The 16,208-nt window shown below is 39.4% G+C and overlaps 1 protein-coding gene across 2 annotated transcripts in view; it reads left to right on the top strand.

Annotated features, from left to right (window-relative positions):
* Positions 1-16,208, top strand: part of RSPO2 (R-spondin 2) — a 103,350-nt gene that overhangs the window by 46,201 nt on the left and 40,941 nt on the right. The window contains exons 2-4 of one of the 2 annotated variants that reach the window (XM_050970469.1): positions 7,224-7,343; positions 13,226-13,369; positions 14,053-14,241. In XM_050970469.1, coding sequence (XP_050826426.1) covers positions 7,224-7,343; positions 13,226-13,369; positions 14,053-14,241 — 453 coding nt within the window. Of the gene's footprint in view, positions 1-7,223; positions 7,413-13,225; positions 13,370-14,052; positions 14,242-16,208 lie in introns of both variants that reach the window. The other variant, XM_050970468.1, reaches the window with a different exon arrangement.

Genomic DNA, 16,208 nt, shown 5'->3' with positions numbered 1-16,208 from the left:
CAAAAGCTCCAGAAGTGTAAAAATACCAGAAGTATTTCTTCAGAAGTATAATAATTTTCAGAAGTATAAAAATACCAGGTTCTTGTGGTGAGCTGAAGCACCAGGTTCAAAAGAGCTTTGTAACACCCAACAAATGGGTATACAAGAAAGACACAAATTAGAAGCAGTTGGAGTATGGGCTGCAGGACAGTAAGATCACAGAAAATCAAATGCTCTAAGATCTCTTGCTTACAGAACAACTTGTATTCTTGTGGGGAACAGGCTAGACTCATTTAGATTCTCTTGTGATTTCAAATAGTCATAACAACTCACTCAAAACTGCTTCAGCAATGTGCCTTAAATACATTTAATCTAGACAAGAGTTAAAGTAATTAGCTGATATTTGATTTTACTTGATATGGATCCAAACCATGAAATTTTGAACACCCTTAGGGTTCAGAAGTATTTCATTCAGTGTTTGGGTACTAGTCTGCGTTCTCAAGTAACCTTTTGAAACTTGGCAAATTTAATACCAGATTTAAAATAAAGGCACTGCATGGGGAATCAAGTCTGTAAATGTTTTTTCTTTAACTATGGAGGTGCTCTGGGCTGTAGTTGTAGAAGCAGAAGGAATAGAAAGTGCCTTACCTATATTGAGGTGTGTGCTTGTGTTTCTACTCAGTGTTCACACCTGTGTACATACTTATGTGGCTGCACAAAACTACTCCTGCTGCAGGGAGCTTGCAGTCTTAACAGAGAACAAGGGCAATCATGTGCCTTGAGAGCCAGAGGATGGTGCTAACTTACAGCATGTGTGCATTTTCAGTTTTGTGATGTGATGACAGCAGCACTCTGGCACTGGTTAACATTTGTGGGCCGTGTGGAAGGAGCAAGTCTCCATGAGGGATTTGGCTGGAGGAGACCTGCCTGCCTGGCACACAGAGATGAGGAGGGTGTTCCTGGCAGGGTTGAAATAAGGATGAGTAGCATGATGTTTTACATTGCATGTGATGCACTCAGTAATCTGGAAGGTGATAGACCACGTTTTATAAGCTTTTTATTTTTTATTGCAAACGAATATAGAGGGTAAAAAAAAGAAGTTATGAAGAAATTAAAAAGGAAGTGCATAGTTGTTTCTGTTGAAGGTGGAGACATTTGCTTCCTCTTCAAACAGCAATTATAAGCAAAGTGGAAAAGCTGTATGTAATAACAATACATCCAGTTTGCTGTGCTAAGAAACTGAGATGGGAAGAATTTGAGGCAAGGAGGATTTCATAGGATTTAATTATGGCCAATGTATATGGGGCCAAAAGAGGCACAGTTAAGTGAGTATCTTCAAAATGGCATCCTTACGTGACCCCAAAACCAGTGCTATGGTATTTGGTTTGTGAATATGTATAGTCATTGTCCAAGTAATTTGTTGGTAGATCATATCACAATTTTCCCTGGCTCTGGGAGAGATTGAAATAATGGAAAGGTTGCAGAATTCAGACCTTCCCATGAAGCTCTGAAAAGAAAACATGCAACAACAATGTGGAAGAGGATCGATTCAGTGGTACACACTTTACAGTAATTTACTATATGGAAATTACCTGGAAATTATTCAGTCTAATTCCTAAGCAGCACAGTGGGAAGCTTTCAGATTCTTTCATGAAGTTTGCTCTTTGTAATGCAACATACAAATCGTATTATCTTCCCCTTACCATTATAATTTTTCAGTGATTTTTAATTTCTTAATGTACTAAAGAAAGAAAAAAGCTAGGAAACCAGCAGGGAAATTCATCAATATGTGACCATTAATTAAGTGATAATTTTGAACACTGTCCAAATTCAATGTGTGAATTAAATAATTGTTCGTTTAAGTAACAATAAATACAATATATCTGAGGATTTCAGAGCAGTTTACAAATTTTTAATCTCAGAGCATTTCTATAAGAAGATAAAAATGTACAGCTACAGAAAATATAATTTTTTAAGACTGCTCAAGAGATGAAGAAGGAGGAGGATTCAGATGTCACAGTTTGGGAAACCTATACAATTTACAGAATTAATGTATTACTGAAGTCTTTAATATATCTTGAGTTGACCTTAAGCTGTGAAAGATGTGCCATGCATTTCCTGAACAAATAATAGCATAGGATAATGGAAGATCATTTTATGCTGTTAGCTCCTTTTCTATGGATCTGAAGCCAAGAGGAGTCAGCATAACTAAATTTGCCTGAAGAAAGAAAGGGTTATTGATAAAGATATCTTACCACAAGCACAGGAAGGGTGCTTGGGAGGAGTAACATGTGGCAGTAATAAAGGAATGTTGGGCATCAGAGTCAAACTCAGACACATTGTGTGGCAAAGAAGTCAGAACTGTCGTGGAGATCCATGAGAGGAGATGGCAAAGAAACCTACATGGAGCCCTGATGTATCTGCTCCAGAGCTTAATTCTTGCTCCACAAGATCATAGAATTGTTTAAGTTGGAAAAGACCTTTAAGATCATTGAATACAGCCATTAACCCAGCACTGCCAAGCCTACCACTAAACCATGTCCCTAATCACCACATCTCCACATTTTTTTTAACAACTCCAGAGATGGTGATTCAACCACTTCCCCGGGGAGCTCTTTCCAAGGCTTGACAACCCTTTCCATGGAAAAACATTTTCCTAATATCCAATCTAAACCACCCTGGCACAACTTGAGGCCATTTTCTCTCATCCTATTGCTTGTTATTTGGTAGAAAAGACTGAACTCCACCTTTCTAGACCTTTCTTTCACGTATTTGTAGAGAATTATGTGCCCCTGACCCTCCTTTTCTCCGGGCTAAACAACCCAGGTTCCCTCGGCAGCTCCTCATAGAACTTGTGCTCCAGACCCTTCCCTGCAACACAGCCCTTCTCTGGACATGCTCCAGCTCCTCCTCTTGTAATAAGGGTCCTAAAACCCAGCACAGGTTTTGAGGTGTGGCCTCACCAGTGCCCAGTACTGAGGTACAATCTCTGTCCTGGTTAGCCTGGCAAGGACATGGACCACTATTGTGACACTATTTGACACTATTTGTGACACAGGCCAGGATGCCATTGGCCTTCTTGACCCCCTGGACACACAGTGGCTCATGTTCAGCCACTGGGCAGCTTTCCAGCCACTCTTTCCCCAGCCTTTAGCATTGCATGGGGTTGCACCTGTGACCCACGTGCAGGACCCAGCACCTGACCTCACTGAAATTTGTACTCTCAGCCTTGGTCCATAGGTCCAGCCTGTCCAGATCCCTCTGCAGAGCCTTCCTACTCTCCCGCAGATCAACACTCCTGCCCAGCTTATGTCATCTTCAAGCTGACAGAGGGTATTTTCAATCCCCTCATCCAGATCACTGATAAAGACATTAAACAGGACTGGCCCCAGTACTCAGCCCTGGGGAGCACCAGTGGTGACCAGTTGCCAGCTGTTTTGACCACCACTCTCGAAGCCTGGTCATCCAGCCTGGTTTTCTACTGAATGAAGAGCACAGCCATCCCAGCCATGAGCACCCAGTTTCTCCAGGACAATGCTGTGGGAATTGCTGTCTAAAGTGCATGTAGGAACATCCACAGCCTTTCCTTCATCTATAATGTTGATCATCTTGTCACAGAGGAAAATGAGGTCAGTCAGACTGATGAGCCTGTAGTTCCCTTATCCTTTTTCTGATTAATCTTCTAGATGGGTGTCACACTGGCCAAACTCCAGTCACCTCCCTGGCTGACCAGTAAATGATCCTCCACCAGCTGCCCCAGTATCCTTGTGTGGATTTCATCCACATAAATTTGGATGGATCTAAGCGGTACTGCTGACCATTCCCCATGGATTATGAAGACTTTATTCTGCTCACTGTCCCTGTCATTCAGCTCAGGGGGCTGGGTACCAGAAAAAGACTGGTCTCATTACTGTTACAGGCTGAAGAAAAGAAAACATTTTGTACCTCAGCCTTTTCCTTACCCTTTGTCACTGTGTTTGCCCCCACGTTCAATAAGGAATGGAGATTCTCCTTAGCTCTACTGCTGTTGCTAAGGCATTTATAGAAATGTTACTGTTTATGGGAGTAGCAGATGCAGATCTTATTGGGCTTTGGCCCTTGTAATTTTTCCCTTCATAACCTCATGCAATCCTTGGAGTCTGCCCCATAGTCCTTGCAATCCTGAATTGTCTGCCCCTTCTTCCAAGGGTTATAAACTCTGCTTTTTTCCTGAGTTCCTGCCAAAACTCTCTGTTCAGCTAGTCTTCTTTCCCCCTGGATCATCTTTCGGCATGTGGCACCTGCCTGCTCCTGTGTCTTTGGGATTCCCTTCTTGAGGACTTTCTAGCCTTCTTGGACTCTGTTGCCCCAAGGCAGAGGTTTTGGTGACCCCTTTCCTTACTTCACCAAGAACCAAAAACTTACCTTTTGGTGATCATTGTGCCCAGGATGGGCACAGTGACCTCCAACCATCACACCTTCCACAAGTCGTTCTCCTTTCCCAAACAACAGGTCCAGCAGTTACCTTCCCTAGTTTGCTCCCTCACCAGCCTTGTCAGGAAGTTAAGTGCCCCCATGTTCCAGAAATGTCCTAGGCTCTTCCCTCTTTGCTGTGTTTTGAACAGACATCTGGTAAGGTGAAACTCCCCATGGATACAAGGGTTAGACTTCTCCCTAACATTGTTAGACTTCTTCCAGCTACTTAGAGAAAATTTTATCTGTCTCTTTCTCCTGGTTGGGGCGTCTGTTGCAGACTCCCACCATGATGCCTGCCTTGTTGGCCTTTCCCCAGTTCTTACTGAAAACCACTCAACCCTATCCTCACCATCACTGAGCTCTAGAGAGCCAAAACACCCCTACCTCCACTGAGACAGCAGACTGACAGACCCTGCTAGCACCCTGTCTCTCAGGTTTTGGCATGCTGCTCTCAGACTTCAGTGAGCTTTGTTTTATCCTTTTCTCCCTTCAAATCTCTTCAAAGCTCTTTCAGTGAGCCCTAGTAACTCCCGTGGAAAGATATTTTTCTCCCTTTGAGACAGTTTTGCCCTGTTTGTTGCTAGCAGGCCTGTGGTTTTGTTCCCTTTAGCTATATCCATATATATAACATTTATCTGTATCCATATGTATATGTCCATGTATATACACAAATGTGTATATGTATGTGTCTTTAGCTGTGTTCATGCTGTTCAGCAATTGGCCTGGCCCTAAGTCAAAATCATAGACATGATTTCAGCTGGTTTGAACTCCAAAAAACACTCTGAGTAGTGAGTAAGTTCAGGCATCTTGCATCCTTGCTTCTGCTTTATTCCTTTTAACTCTTTTGTTAGAATACAGGCTTCTCTAGGGAACCTTGAATAAGCTGGAGGTAAAGATTTACTGAGAGTGACATCCAGGGAGACTAAAAGAGAAGTCAGAAGTCTACAGGACTGCCCACTGTGTGTTAAGCAACAATTGCTTTTGTGTACATGGTCACATATTTGATGTGGTTACAGTAAGGCAATCCCTGCCCACAGTGAGAGGAGGGATGCATCCATGTTCATAATTTGTTTGTCTTTGAAGAAGAGCGTTGGGAATGAAAATAGTTACAAGATGAAGTGTAGCAAAAGTTATATCTCAAGTCTTTCAGGCAACAGGAGGAGGGAACTGTTTTAGGAGTGTGAGGCAGTTGGTCTGTTAGGGTGTCTCCTTACAAAAGGGCTAACAGAGTGCTGAAGAATCATACATATACCATGAAGGGTAAGGATTCTTTTCCCTTCCAGAGGATCTCACCTACAGGGGATTCCAAGACTCAGAAAGTGTCCCACTGACTGAGCTGTTTCACACCAGATTGCTTCACTTCTTGTCCTGCCTGCCACCCACTAGGATTATTTGTACAAGATTGGAGTTGAATGGTGTCATGCTGAACTTAGTGAGTTCTGCGTGGGGGATGGGAGCAGAGAGGGAATTGGAATGTGGTGTGCAGATGTCTGAAGGTGAGAGTAAAGCTTATCAGCTACTGGTTCCAGAGGGTGGTGGGATTTTCCTTGTTTTTTCCCCTGACTCTGCTGGTGAAGTCATCAGTTGAACAACCTCAATTATCCAGCCATAGGAGGTAAAAGTACCAGATCTCTACATAAGGGTGTGAATAATTTTTAAATATTTCCAAATATAACAATTGAACATAGGTCTTTTTGGTGAGCTGCTCCCTGGGTGGCCTCTGTTAAAAACCTCTTGAGACCACAAAGACACTTTCCTTTGTTGCATAATATTTTGCTTTTGTTTTTGGTAAACCAGGTTTGAACTGGCAAATTTCTATGAAATTCTGTAGCCAATTAAATATTTAAAACAGACCTGTGATGTTGTGCTGGTCTCAGGAATGTCTTGAGTCATCCTCCCTCTGGTGACCTACTGTGCAGACCCAGCACCTGAGAAGGACTTGACAGCCCGTGGGGACAAAGGAGTGTTCTGCAACTCTGCAGAAATGCAGGATAATAAAATTACTCTTTGTAAGAACAAAGAGGGATGTGGCTGAAGTTTGTGTTGCAGTTATCAGCTGAACAATTTAAAAGAAAAAAGAAAATAATCCAACAAAATCAGAGCATAGACTTGAATGCACAGCAACTGGTGACCTAAAATGGTAACCTGCACTAATTGTGCTCTTTTTGTAATGGCATATGGTTTTCAGCCCAGAGTAGAAGGCTCTTAAAACTGCTCCTCTTTTTTTGAAAAATTTGTCTTGATACTCAGGTCAAGAAGAGTCTGTAAGAAGACAGCTGTTCTAGGACCCTGAGAGCCAGGGGACAGCACACATTGCTTGTGCTGTGCCTGCTCTGCAGAGGCTTCTGTACTCTGAATCAGAAATTGCATTTGTGGTGTCCCTCAATTTCCATGGGCATGTCATTCCGTGTGCATATATCAGGGTCCTGAAGTTCTTATATTTTGTTGCTGTTATGTGCTAATATTCTCAGCTTCAAAGAATGCATCATTGCATTTTCATCCAACTTTATACTGTGAGCTTTATAAATCTTGGTCTCTGCTTGCCTACGCCTGTGTTTTAAATGTGTGTAAAATCATTAAACTGCCCTACATACAATTAAAAATGTAGAGATTGTGGGTTTTTTTATTCGGTGCCCCTGTAGATGTCTGAAAGTGAGTGCACTCTCAGAACCCTCCTTTCAAAACTGTTTGTAGTCATGCAAAAGATGAGTAACACTTTAGAGGATAGAGGACCTCCAGCCAAAATACTTTCCAAATGACCTTACAGCGTGATTTATCTTATTTTGCAGCTAACTATGGACCAAATCCAATTTGCAAAGGTTGCTTATCTTGTTCAAAGGATAATGGGTGCATCAGATGCCAGCACAAGTTATTCTTCTTCCTGCGAAGAGAAGGGATGAGGCAGTACGGTGAGTGCCTGCACTCCTGCCCGTCGGGCTACTACGGACTGAGAACGCCCGACATGAACAGATGCTCAAGTGAGTTATTTCTTCAACCCTTGCACTCACTTTTGTCACAAGGCCATAATTCGTGGTAGGTTTTTAAGAGGATATGCTGTGAAACACAGTTGTATTTTCACAGATGTCTCAAGATCATCTTAAAACTTCTTTGCTAAAGAAGGTCCCAGCTAATTCTGAGATATACCATTCAGCAAATTAACTAGTTGATGAATCGACCTATTTTTTATTGTTATTATTATTTGTTTAATTAGAGGGGTAATTTAGGGGAAAAAATATGATTCATGCAGATACTCCTAGTTTTAAGAAACAAATTCCTGCTACATGAAAATAAAAAGGATTCAGAATAAATTTAATATCTAGGCACAGGTCAGTATAAACACTAATATATGGGTGGGCTTTTTGTCATATTTTTTGTTCCCACACAAATTTCAGGTGACCAGACACCTCACACCAGACATGCTTTATTTTGTAAGTGTTGCTAATTTAATAAAACAGATGTACTATTAAAAACAAACAAACAACCTTTCACTTTTAGTGAAGCATTTTATTTGGAAATTTACAACCTGCTAATGTGCAACAAGATTCCTTGTTTGCATGTTTGTGCCTAGAAGCACAACTGTTAAAATCCACGAGTGCTCTGGTATCTCACATCATTTCACCTCTGTCTGGCAGTTGTGCTGATCTGCATTGATTTTTCCATATGCTCATATGTGGAGTATTACCCATATGGATTATTAATCACTGCTGTTACCTCTTATTCCTGTTTAGGGGGAGAATGTTTTTGCCATAGTCTAGCCAGAGTCAGGTCACCTGACAGAAGAACCTGAAGTGAGAAATAGCTTTTCTTTTTCTCCTGCAATAGTCAGGTGTCTGTTAAATGTGTGGCACCTTTCCCCCCGTGCTGTGCCATGTCACTGGGAGCACAGAGCTGGGAGAAAGCCTGTGCTGGTTTTCACATTACACATCAACTTGAGACTCACATGAGGTCACTCAGTGGCAGTCTGGCTGGATGAGGAGCACTTATGGCCATGCTTGGACCTGTCCCAAGCTATCCCAGCTCTTTCTCCCCATTCCCTGCGTGGGCTCCATGGATATAGTATTCCCAACTGCTGTGTAATATTGCAGAGTGCTGCCTAATCTGTACCAGGTGGTTAAGTTTTGATAAAAAATTAAATGAGACAGTATATGGTTTATGCATCCATTTTGTAATGTAATTTAGAATCTTGCCCTTAATTTTCCTAACACATTTTTGAATTCAACTTCTGCACTTGAAATCTTTCAAAACTTGGCTGTAAGTACTTCCCCATGTAAAAATGTTTTTGAATATATTTGTAGGTTTAGGAAATAGATTGATTTATTTCCATTAGCCTGTACTGTGCTTGTGAGAAAGGCAAAGTGGTCTTATTGGCAGAATTCTTAAATTTCTTGAAAAGAAAAAAAAGTAAAAATGTGTAATTCACCCTTAACCTTCTGCAAAGTTAATCTGCAAAGTAGAGGGTGAATTCAAAGTGATTTTTTTTTTGGTTTTTTTTTTTTGTTGTAGCACTCATGGAACGTGGCTTTTTCCCCTGAATTACAGGATTGATTTTGAAAAGCATAAATGCAAGTACTGTCTAACCCATACTGGCATGTGTGGAGCACTTGATGTTTATCTCATCCTCATGCCTTTCACAGTTACCCCCTGTGAGAATAATGATGCACTTGCATTTATGGACCAGTCGTGGTTCCCCTCTGATGATTTTTGTATTGTATATTTTTATATTAGTGTAACTGCTAAACATTTACACATTACTTCTTTTTTTTCTTGGTTTGGTGATCTTGGTTTGCACATATGAAGCATTGTTGAGTTGAAATAAACATCCTTAAAAACTGAATAGGTTTCTTCCTACTTGCTCTTCTTAGGTATGGTTACAGATTCCATTGCTCAGACAGTATTATCTCAGCTAAAAATAATAACAATCTTGGCTATGTTAAAATCCTTATGGGAGTTCCAGGGCTTGAATTACATAAACTGAAATAATTTCTGCCCTAATAATGTCTTCATAGGCACAAAAGCTTTTAAACATTTTTTACTGGAACACTTTCCAATTTTTGTTGGAGAAACTATAGAAAATATTTTTTATGGAAAATGTTGACTTGGTTGTCTGTGCCAAATGTAACACCATAAATACCACAGCCAAATGCAGCAGCTCTAAAATGATAGAAATTTTGGATTTCAAGACAAATGTTCTTTTCTACATGTAAACAGTATGTGTTCCTAGAATTTGCTAAGTGGTTCTAGACTATTTTTCTAATAACAGTGAATGATGAAATTTCAGACTGCTTGTCTCTAGAAATCAATGTAGATTCCTGCTGGAAATGATTTCCACCTTGAACACTGCAGTATGAGACTGCAGTTCTTTTGGGCATGAACTTGGAAAGTGTTGAATCTCTCCTGTAGAAGAATGCCCAAGAGACGAGCTACACTTTGTTAATTTTCCAATATTTTTTTAATAATTAATGACTTTGAACTGAACTGCTCCAACAAGACATAATCTCATGAGAAAAAAACAGAACTGAATTTTAAGAGTAAGATGAAACCTCTCAGTTTTGTGGTTGCACTGATTAATGGATCAAGCCTGTCTTGAACCTTTCAACTTAGTCTGTGGCCAGAGTAACCTATATAATTTTAGGAGGAGAAACCACTCAGAGATTAGAAATTACAGCTCCCTTCAGCTTAGGTTATCCCTCTTTCTCCTAGGTGGGCCCAACATTGTAATTTCCTCTTCCATTCACCTTCAGTAAAAACAAGATAAAGAGAAACTTTTAGACAAATTGAGCACATATTAAACACAGGTAGTTAATTCAATCCATTAAGAAAGGTAATGAATTTTTTTAACAGTGTTACAAAATAGCAAGACTTCATGAATATGCTGTTGCTTGAACTATACTTATGTAGTATAATAGAGCATATGACCCTTTGAGACTGTTGTAATTGCAGCTGTAGCAGTCAGGGGGTTCAATTACCAAAAAAATAGCACAGGAGTTGTTGCTGGTGAATGACAGATCAGTGCAGAGTGCCAGTGGACACTTCAGGATGGTGATGTGAAGTTGGATCTGTAGCACCAAAGCTGCTCTAGTGACCAGCAGAGGGATGGGAGCAGGAGTGGAAAGGAGTGAATGTCATGGTGATGGACACAGTCTGGGCATTGGTGACATTGTAGAAGAGTCAGGTTGTTGTCACTCTTAGTTTGTCTTCAGCTACAGTTAAATTATCATTATGATTAGCACTCAGTAACCCTAAGCATTAGGATGAATATCACTCTGATGAATTAATATTTTAATTTCAGTAAGAAGAAAGAATTCTTACAGTATTCTTAGTACTCCTTCAGTATTTTCCCCTAATTTACATCTGATACAGATTAAATAGTAGGTCTTTCACTTTTTGAGTAGTTTATTTTCATAGGAAAAAAATGGAAATAAACTGTCTTGGTGGAAATCTCCACCCAACCTTCATCCAACCTTCACCCAACCTTCACAGACTAAAGCTTCTAAAAGATAGTTATCTCAAGGACTCTGCTGGCAAAAGGAAACTGGCATTGCAGGTAAAGCAGAAAATACAAACAAGATGGGAGTTCTGAAGTATGATCAAAACTGAAAGAGGATTTATTCATTCATTTAATGAATGATAGTTTTATGGAGGGAATCCCCAGTGCAAAGTGAGGCTGGCTTCCACCCACCAGCCATGTCTGTATCATGTCAAATGTTAACTTCTGTTGAAGGTTTTTCCTTTAGTCCCTTTTCCACACACACAGAAAAGCTTTTAGCATGTTGCTCCCAACAAGTTTTTTGAAAGCAATAGTTAAAATGTTGTTTAAAAATTGCTGTGCCACCTGGGTGTGAGGGAGGGTTGCAAGATGCTGATTTTTCTTTCAGTGTTTTGGTCTGCATCTTATCATTGGGACTACACGATTTGTAAAAACCCTGATTTCTTTTCTAGTGTCTCAGATGGGTGGGCAAGAGGCAAATGTTTTTTCTGAATATTTAAATACACAGGATGCTTAACTAAAGAATTGCATTTAATAAAATACCTGCAGTGCACCTTGAGTGTAACAAACCAGATGAGCAATTAGCTATTGTGGCACACCTCCAGAGGAGCCCATCTAGTTGGTTTTGCCTTGCAATTCATTCATCTAGGAAAGTGCTTTTGCAGAATCACTGCAGACATTGACCAGGATCCTGTTCTTTAGGGACTGGTTCAACCCTTGTGAAAAGAAATTATTATTCTAAGGAATTTCCTATAACCCTAAGTGTGGAAAAGAAGCCAAAGTTGTGCTGATTATATGAACATGAGTTTTAAAAGCCCCTTTGGAGAATGCTGGATGGAGGAGTTGGTACATTCAGGTTATGTGTGGTTGTGTCTAAAGAGAGCCAGCAGAGGTTGTCTTTGTCAGGGCAAGGCTTCAAACTGATGCAAAGGTCAACACCACTAGAAATATACATTTTTCTTTTCATTCAATCTGTCTAATTTTTTGCCCAATGCCACAAAAAAATCTGATCTAAAAAGCCTCATATTTCCCTAATTGCTAACAAAGAATTTTACACAACCACACTCACACACACACTGTTTAAGTATAGTGGGATGCCCTGTTTTAGCCTGCTGAAGTTCAATAATAAATATTAAAATCTGTTTCATAAATATTGGCTAAATTTAAAGTGTTGATTGGAGATATTTACTAATTGCTATTTCAGAATAATTACCTTATGGTTTGTGCTGTTTTACCATTATAAAAGAATGAAGAATAAATGAGTGACAGAATTACAAAAATTACTATTATATTGTTGCATAACATGAATAAAAAATGCTTCTTGCTGTGGCTTCTGATAGCTGAAGAGAGGATACAGCTATTGTAGCTTATTTAATTTTGTTAGCTGAAGGATTGGATTTGGAAGAAATTAATTATAAAATGATCATTACTGTTCCAAATATAATGGCTTATCCTTTTTAATCTTTGGAATATTTTTTCCCTGGTATTTTTTGAAGGTATGTATGGTATACAAATGATCATTAATAACTAACTCATTTCCAAGTTGACATGTTTTAATATGGAATAGGATGTTTCTGAAAAGCCTACACCTGAGTCTGTCATCTCTTGCAGGTCATATTCCTCCTAAGTTTTCTGAGAAATACAATATTTCATAAAGAGAATAGTTGTTTGGTTCGTTTGTTTGGTTTTTTTTCTTTTATTTTTAATCTATTCATTATGGTGTATGTCTCCTAGTAATTTAAGAATGGTTATTTTTTGTGGATTAAGTGTCTCAGTAATAGAGAGGAGTTAAATCCAGCAAAATTGAGGCTGCTTGCACATGCATATGTGTAGACACAGACATCAGATACACTACCTGAAAGCACCCACTCAGCTATTCACAGGGTCAACTCATAGAAAAAAAGTATCCTGCTTTCAGTGATAAATTAAAAACTGAAGACAGTACACATAATACATGCATACTTCCCAAAATGATTTGTTGCATCTCAGTTTCATCAGAATAACTTACACATGCAAATAATTTATACTGAACATTTTTCCTCTAAAGAGATGTCAGTAATTCAAATATAATTAAACTAGGGGTTTTATCTACTGTTTGATTTCAAACAAGCAGGATTGGAAGAACATAGAGGAAAATGTGGCAAATGCAGTTACCTCTAATTTTTTCTATGTACCAGGTGGATTTCAGGATGACAGAATTACAGCATTTCTGGCTTTGCTATTTTATTGCTTGATGAGTCCCTTCCGTTTCAGTCTTACCCTAACTTTGCTGTCTCATTGTTCCTTATGATCCTTTTGATTTAGGATGCAGAATAGAAAACTGTGACTCCTGCTTTAGCAGAGACTTTTGTACCAAATGCAAAACTGGCTTTTACTCGCACAGAGGCCGCTGCTTTCGAGGGTGTCCCGCTGGGTTTGCAGCCTTGGAAGAGCTTATGGAATGTGTGGGTGAGTCAAGTAGCTCTTCTGCCAGGTGGCCATATTCAAGGATGGCACTACTTTATGATGATGTTTAGTATTTCTTATCAGGGAATATTCAGTAAGGAATTATTATTGATTTCTTTACTGATAATACTAGTACATTTTTCCAAACTTTAAAATACGCTTCACTGGGAATACCACTTACTTGTGCATCACAAAGTTCTGTCCTCTTAACTGTAAAATCACCTTATGAAGCTTTGCAACTCGGAATTTGTAAGATTTCAGGACTTGTGTCAGAGCAAACTCTTTCTTTCAAGAGTATGTCTTACATTTCATGATGGAGAGGACTTGGAAATGTGAACTTCTGAAGTTTTCAACCCAGGTGACAACCAAGTAGGATCTCTATATTAGATAGAAAAAAGAAGTCAATCTCGTTAGCTTGGGAGAGTTTTTGAATATTTGAGACTGTCATATCATATCAAACAAAAATTTTGATATTCTGATTTTTTTTTGGTTGGGTTGATGCTGGCTAAAAAGATTCAAATTCTGTAAGAGTTTTTAATTATGTTTCTAGCTTTTTACCTGCTAATGGTAAAACTGTCAAGTGTAGCTTTCTCACAATGCACATTGTATTCTAATAAAAAAAAGAAAAAAGAAAAAACAAAAAACCCAGAAGAATTGCTCACTTGTGTTTTCTTTTGCTTTATCAGAAGGCTGTGAAGTGGGTCAATGGAGTGAGTGGGGAACTTGCAGCAGAAATAACAAAACATGTGGATTTAAGTGGGGCCTGGAAACAAGAACAAGACAAATAGTGAAGAAGCCAGCAAAAGACACAATACCATGTCCAACCATTGCAGAATCCAGACGGTGTAAAATGGCCATGAGGCATTGTCCAGGAGGTAAGTGTAGCCCATGCCAGAAAAATCTTTATGAGCTGAAGGCCAAATTCTGTCTCTCTTCTGCCAGCCAAGGCTGAAAAGCAGAAATGGCACATCTGTCCTAGTCTGTGTAGAGAGACTCCAGGGAAATGCTCAGCTTGGGAGGAATCAGTCCTTCAACAGACTGTGAAGCTGTTTTTCCTGGTGTGGTACTGAGGGTTTTTCAAAGAGGAGCCTTATGGAAGAACTGTGACAGGTTGCAATTTTGAGCTTCAGCATGGAAATGGTGCTGATGGTGGAAGAAGTACTTGTTCTACCCATGGCAGGAAAGATTATGACTCTAAACCTCTCTGCAGGTGGCACACACAATGTCGGTGTGCTGGGTATTTAAATTAAAAGAAGTTAGTTACTCATGGCATTGTTAGCTGGAACCATTAGCTGGACCATGTTATTTGTTTTAAACATTCTGGAGCGAGGCCAAACTGTGATAGTTGTGATACAAGCAGAGCAGTGAAAGATATCAAGATTTTCAGCTTGAGACCAGCCTATGGCAACTGCCCCAAGTAAATAAAATCATATTTTTTTATCATGGTGTTGCAAGACTTAAGTAGTGATGCTGATGTGAGAAAGGAAATTAAGTTCCAAATTTGGGCTTGGTTTTTGTAGACCCCAAATGGAAGACACATCACTGCTGGAGAGTTTTTGTTATCTTTTAAATTAAAACATTTAACCTCTCAGGTGTTGATTCTGACAACTTAAACAGGTTTCAAAATTTGTAGGAGAGGTGGGTGATCAGCAGGTGATAAAGATTCCATTCCTTTCAGAGTCACAGGGTTAAAGAAAGAATGGACTTCAAGAGATCTCTAGTCCAACCTCCTACTGCTAGCTGGGTCAGCTGTGAAATCAGACAAATAAAAAAGGAAATAAAGGGTTGAGGAATCCTGAGGAAAGCCTTAACATGATGAATAAGATAAACCTGAAACAGTCTAAGAAAAGGTACATAAAAAAGTTGTTTTGCATTCTGGGATTCTTGAAGGTGTCTGTCTTGGCTTGAGCATTCTGCCTACCAGTGTGTATGTATGTTATATATAGAGGTTTATCTTATGGATACGGATTAAATCTCTGCAAGCTTAATTTTTTTTGTCTCTAGGACTGCAAGACAGTCTAGAAGAGTACATAAAGCTGAATCCCTGTTATCCAGGTTGACAGTCTATGATGTATTTCCCTTCCCTGTTCCACTCCCTGTATTCATACACACATGGGCACATGTAGGGCACAGTCACTGTGGTACAGGGGGCATTGCACAGCACAGCTGATCTGCAACCTAAATAACATTCTCAAAGGCATTGAAGAATGGAACCTAAAAAAATGAACATCTCTGTAGGAAAGAAGAAGAAAAGGAAAAATGAAGGCTGATTTGGGCTGCCATGGGATGTGTGTCTTGGTATCTTTGAATATGAGTCAGCTGCCTCTGCATCAAGGTAGTGAAACTTACCCGTGCTTGCAGCCTGCTGAGTGATCCAGTTACTTGTAACAGACTTTGAAGCCCAAATGGGGTTAGTAATCAGATCAAATGAGAAAATGTTTTACTGCTGAAATGAAAGTAAAAAAAAGGGCCCATGATAAGTTCTACTAAATCTCCAATCAGTGTTTCCTCTCTTTTCATCTGCCTTCAAATGCAGGCAGTTTATTTTGCAGTGGAAAATTTGAGAAAATTGAAGAATTTTTTCAATTCAACATAATGTGGATCAGATTTAGTGATTTATCTACTCAGTGTGTATAAAGGCAGGTATTTCATGGATGCATCATCCAACTTCTATAAAAACTCCTAGCAAGCAGAAATATGCGTTTAGTCTTGATATTTTAGTTAGTATACAAATTATTCAAATTATTGTAAATAGTTTGAGAAGTGTGCTTAAGTGAACCATAATATTCTAGACTGCTGTACCATACTCATGGAACTATGTTAATTTGGACATTCATACCTT

Source organism: Serinus canaria, chromosome 2 (genome assembly GCF_022539315.1).
Source record: "Serinus canaria isolate serCan28SL12 chromosome 2, serCan2020, whole genome shotgun sequence".
In the NCBI taxonomy this organism is placed as follows: domain Eukaryota; kingdom Metazoa; phylum Chordata; class Aves; order Passeriformes; family Fringillidae; genus Serinus; species Serinus canaria.
This window is presented reverse-complemented; position numbering and strand designations above follow the sequence as displayed.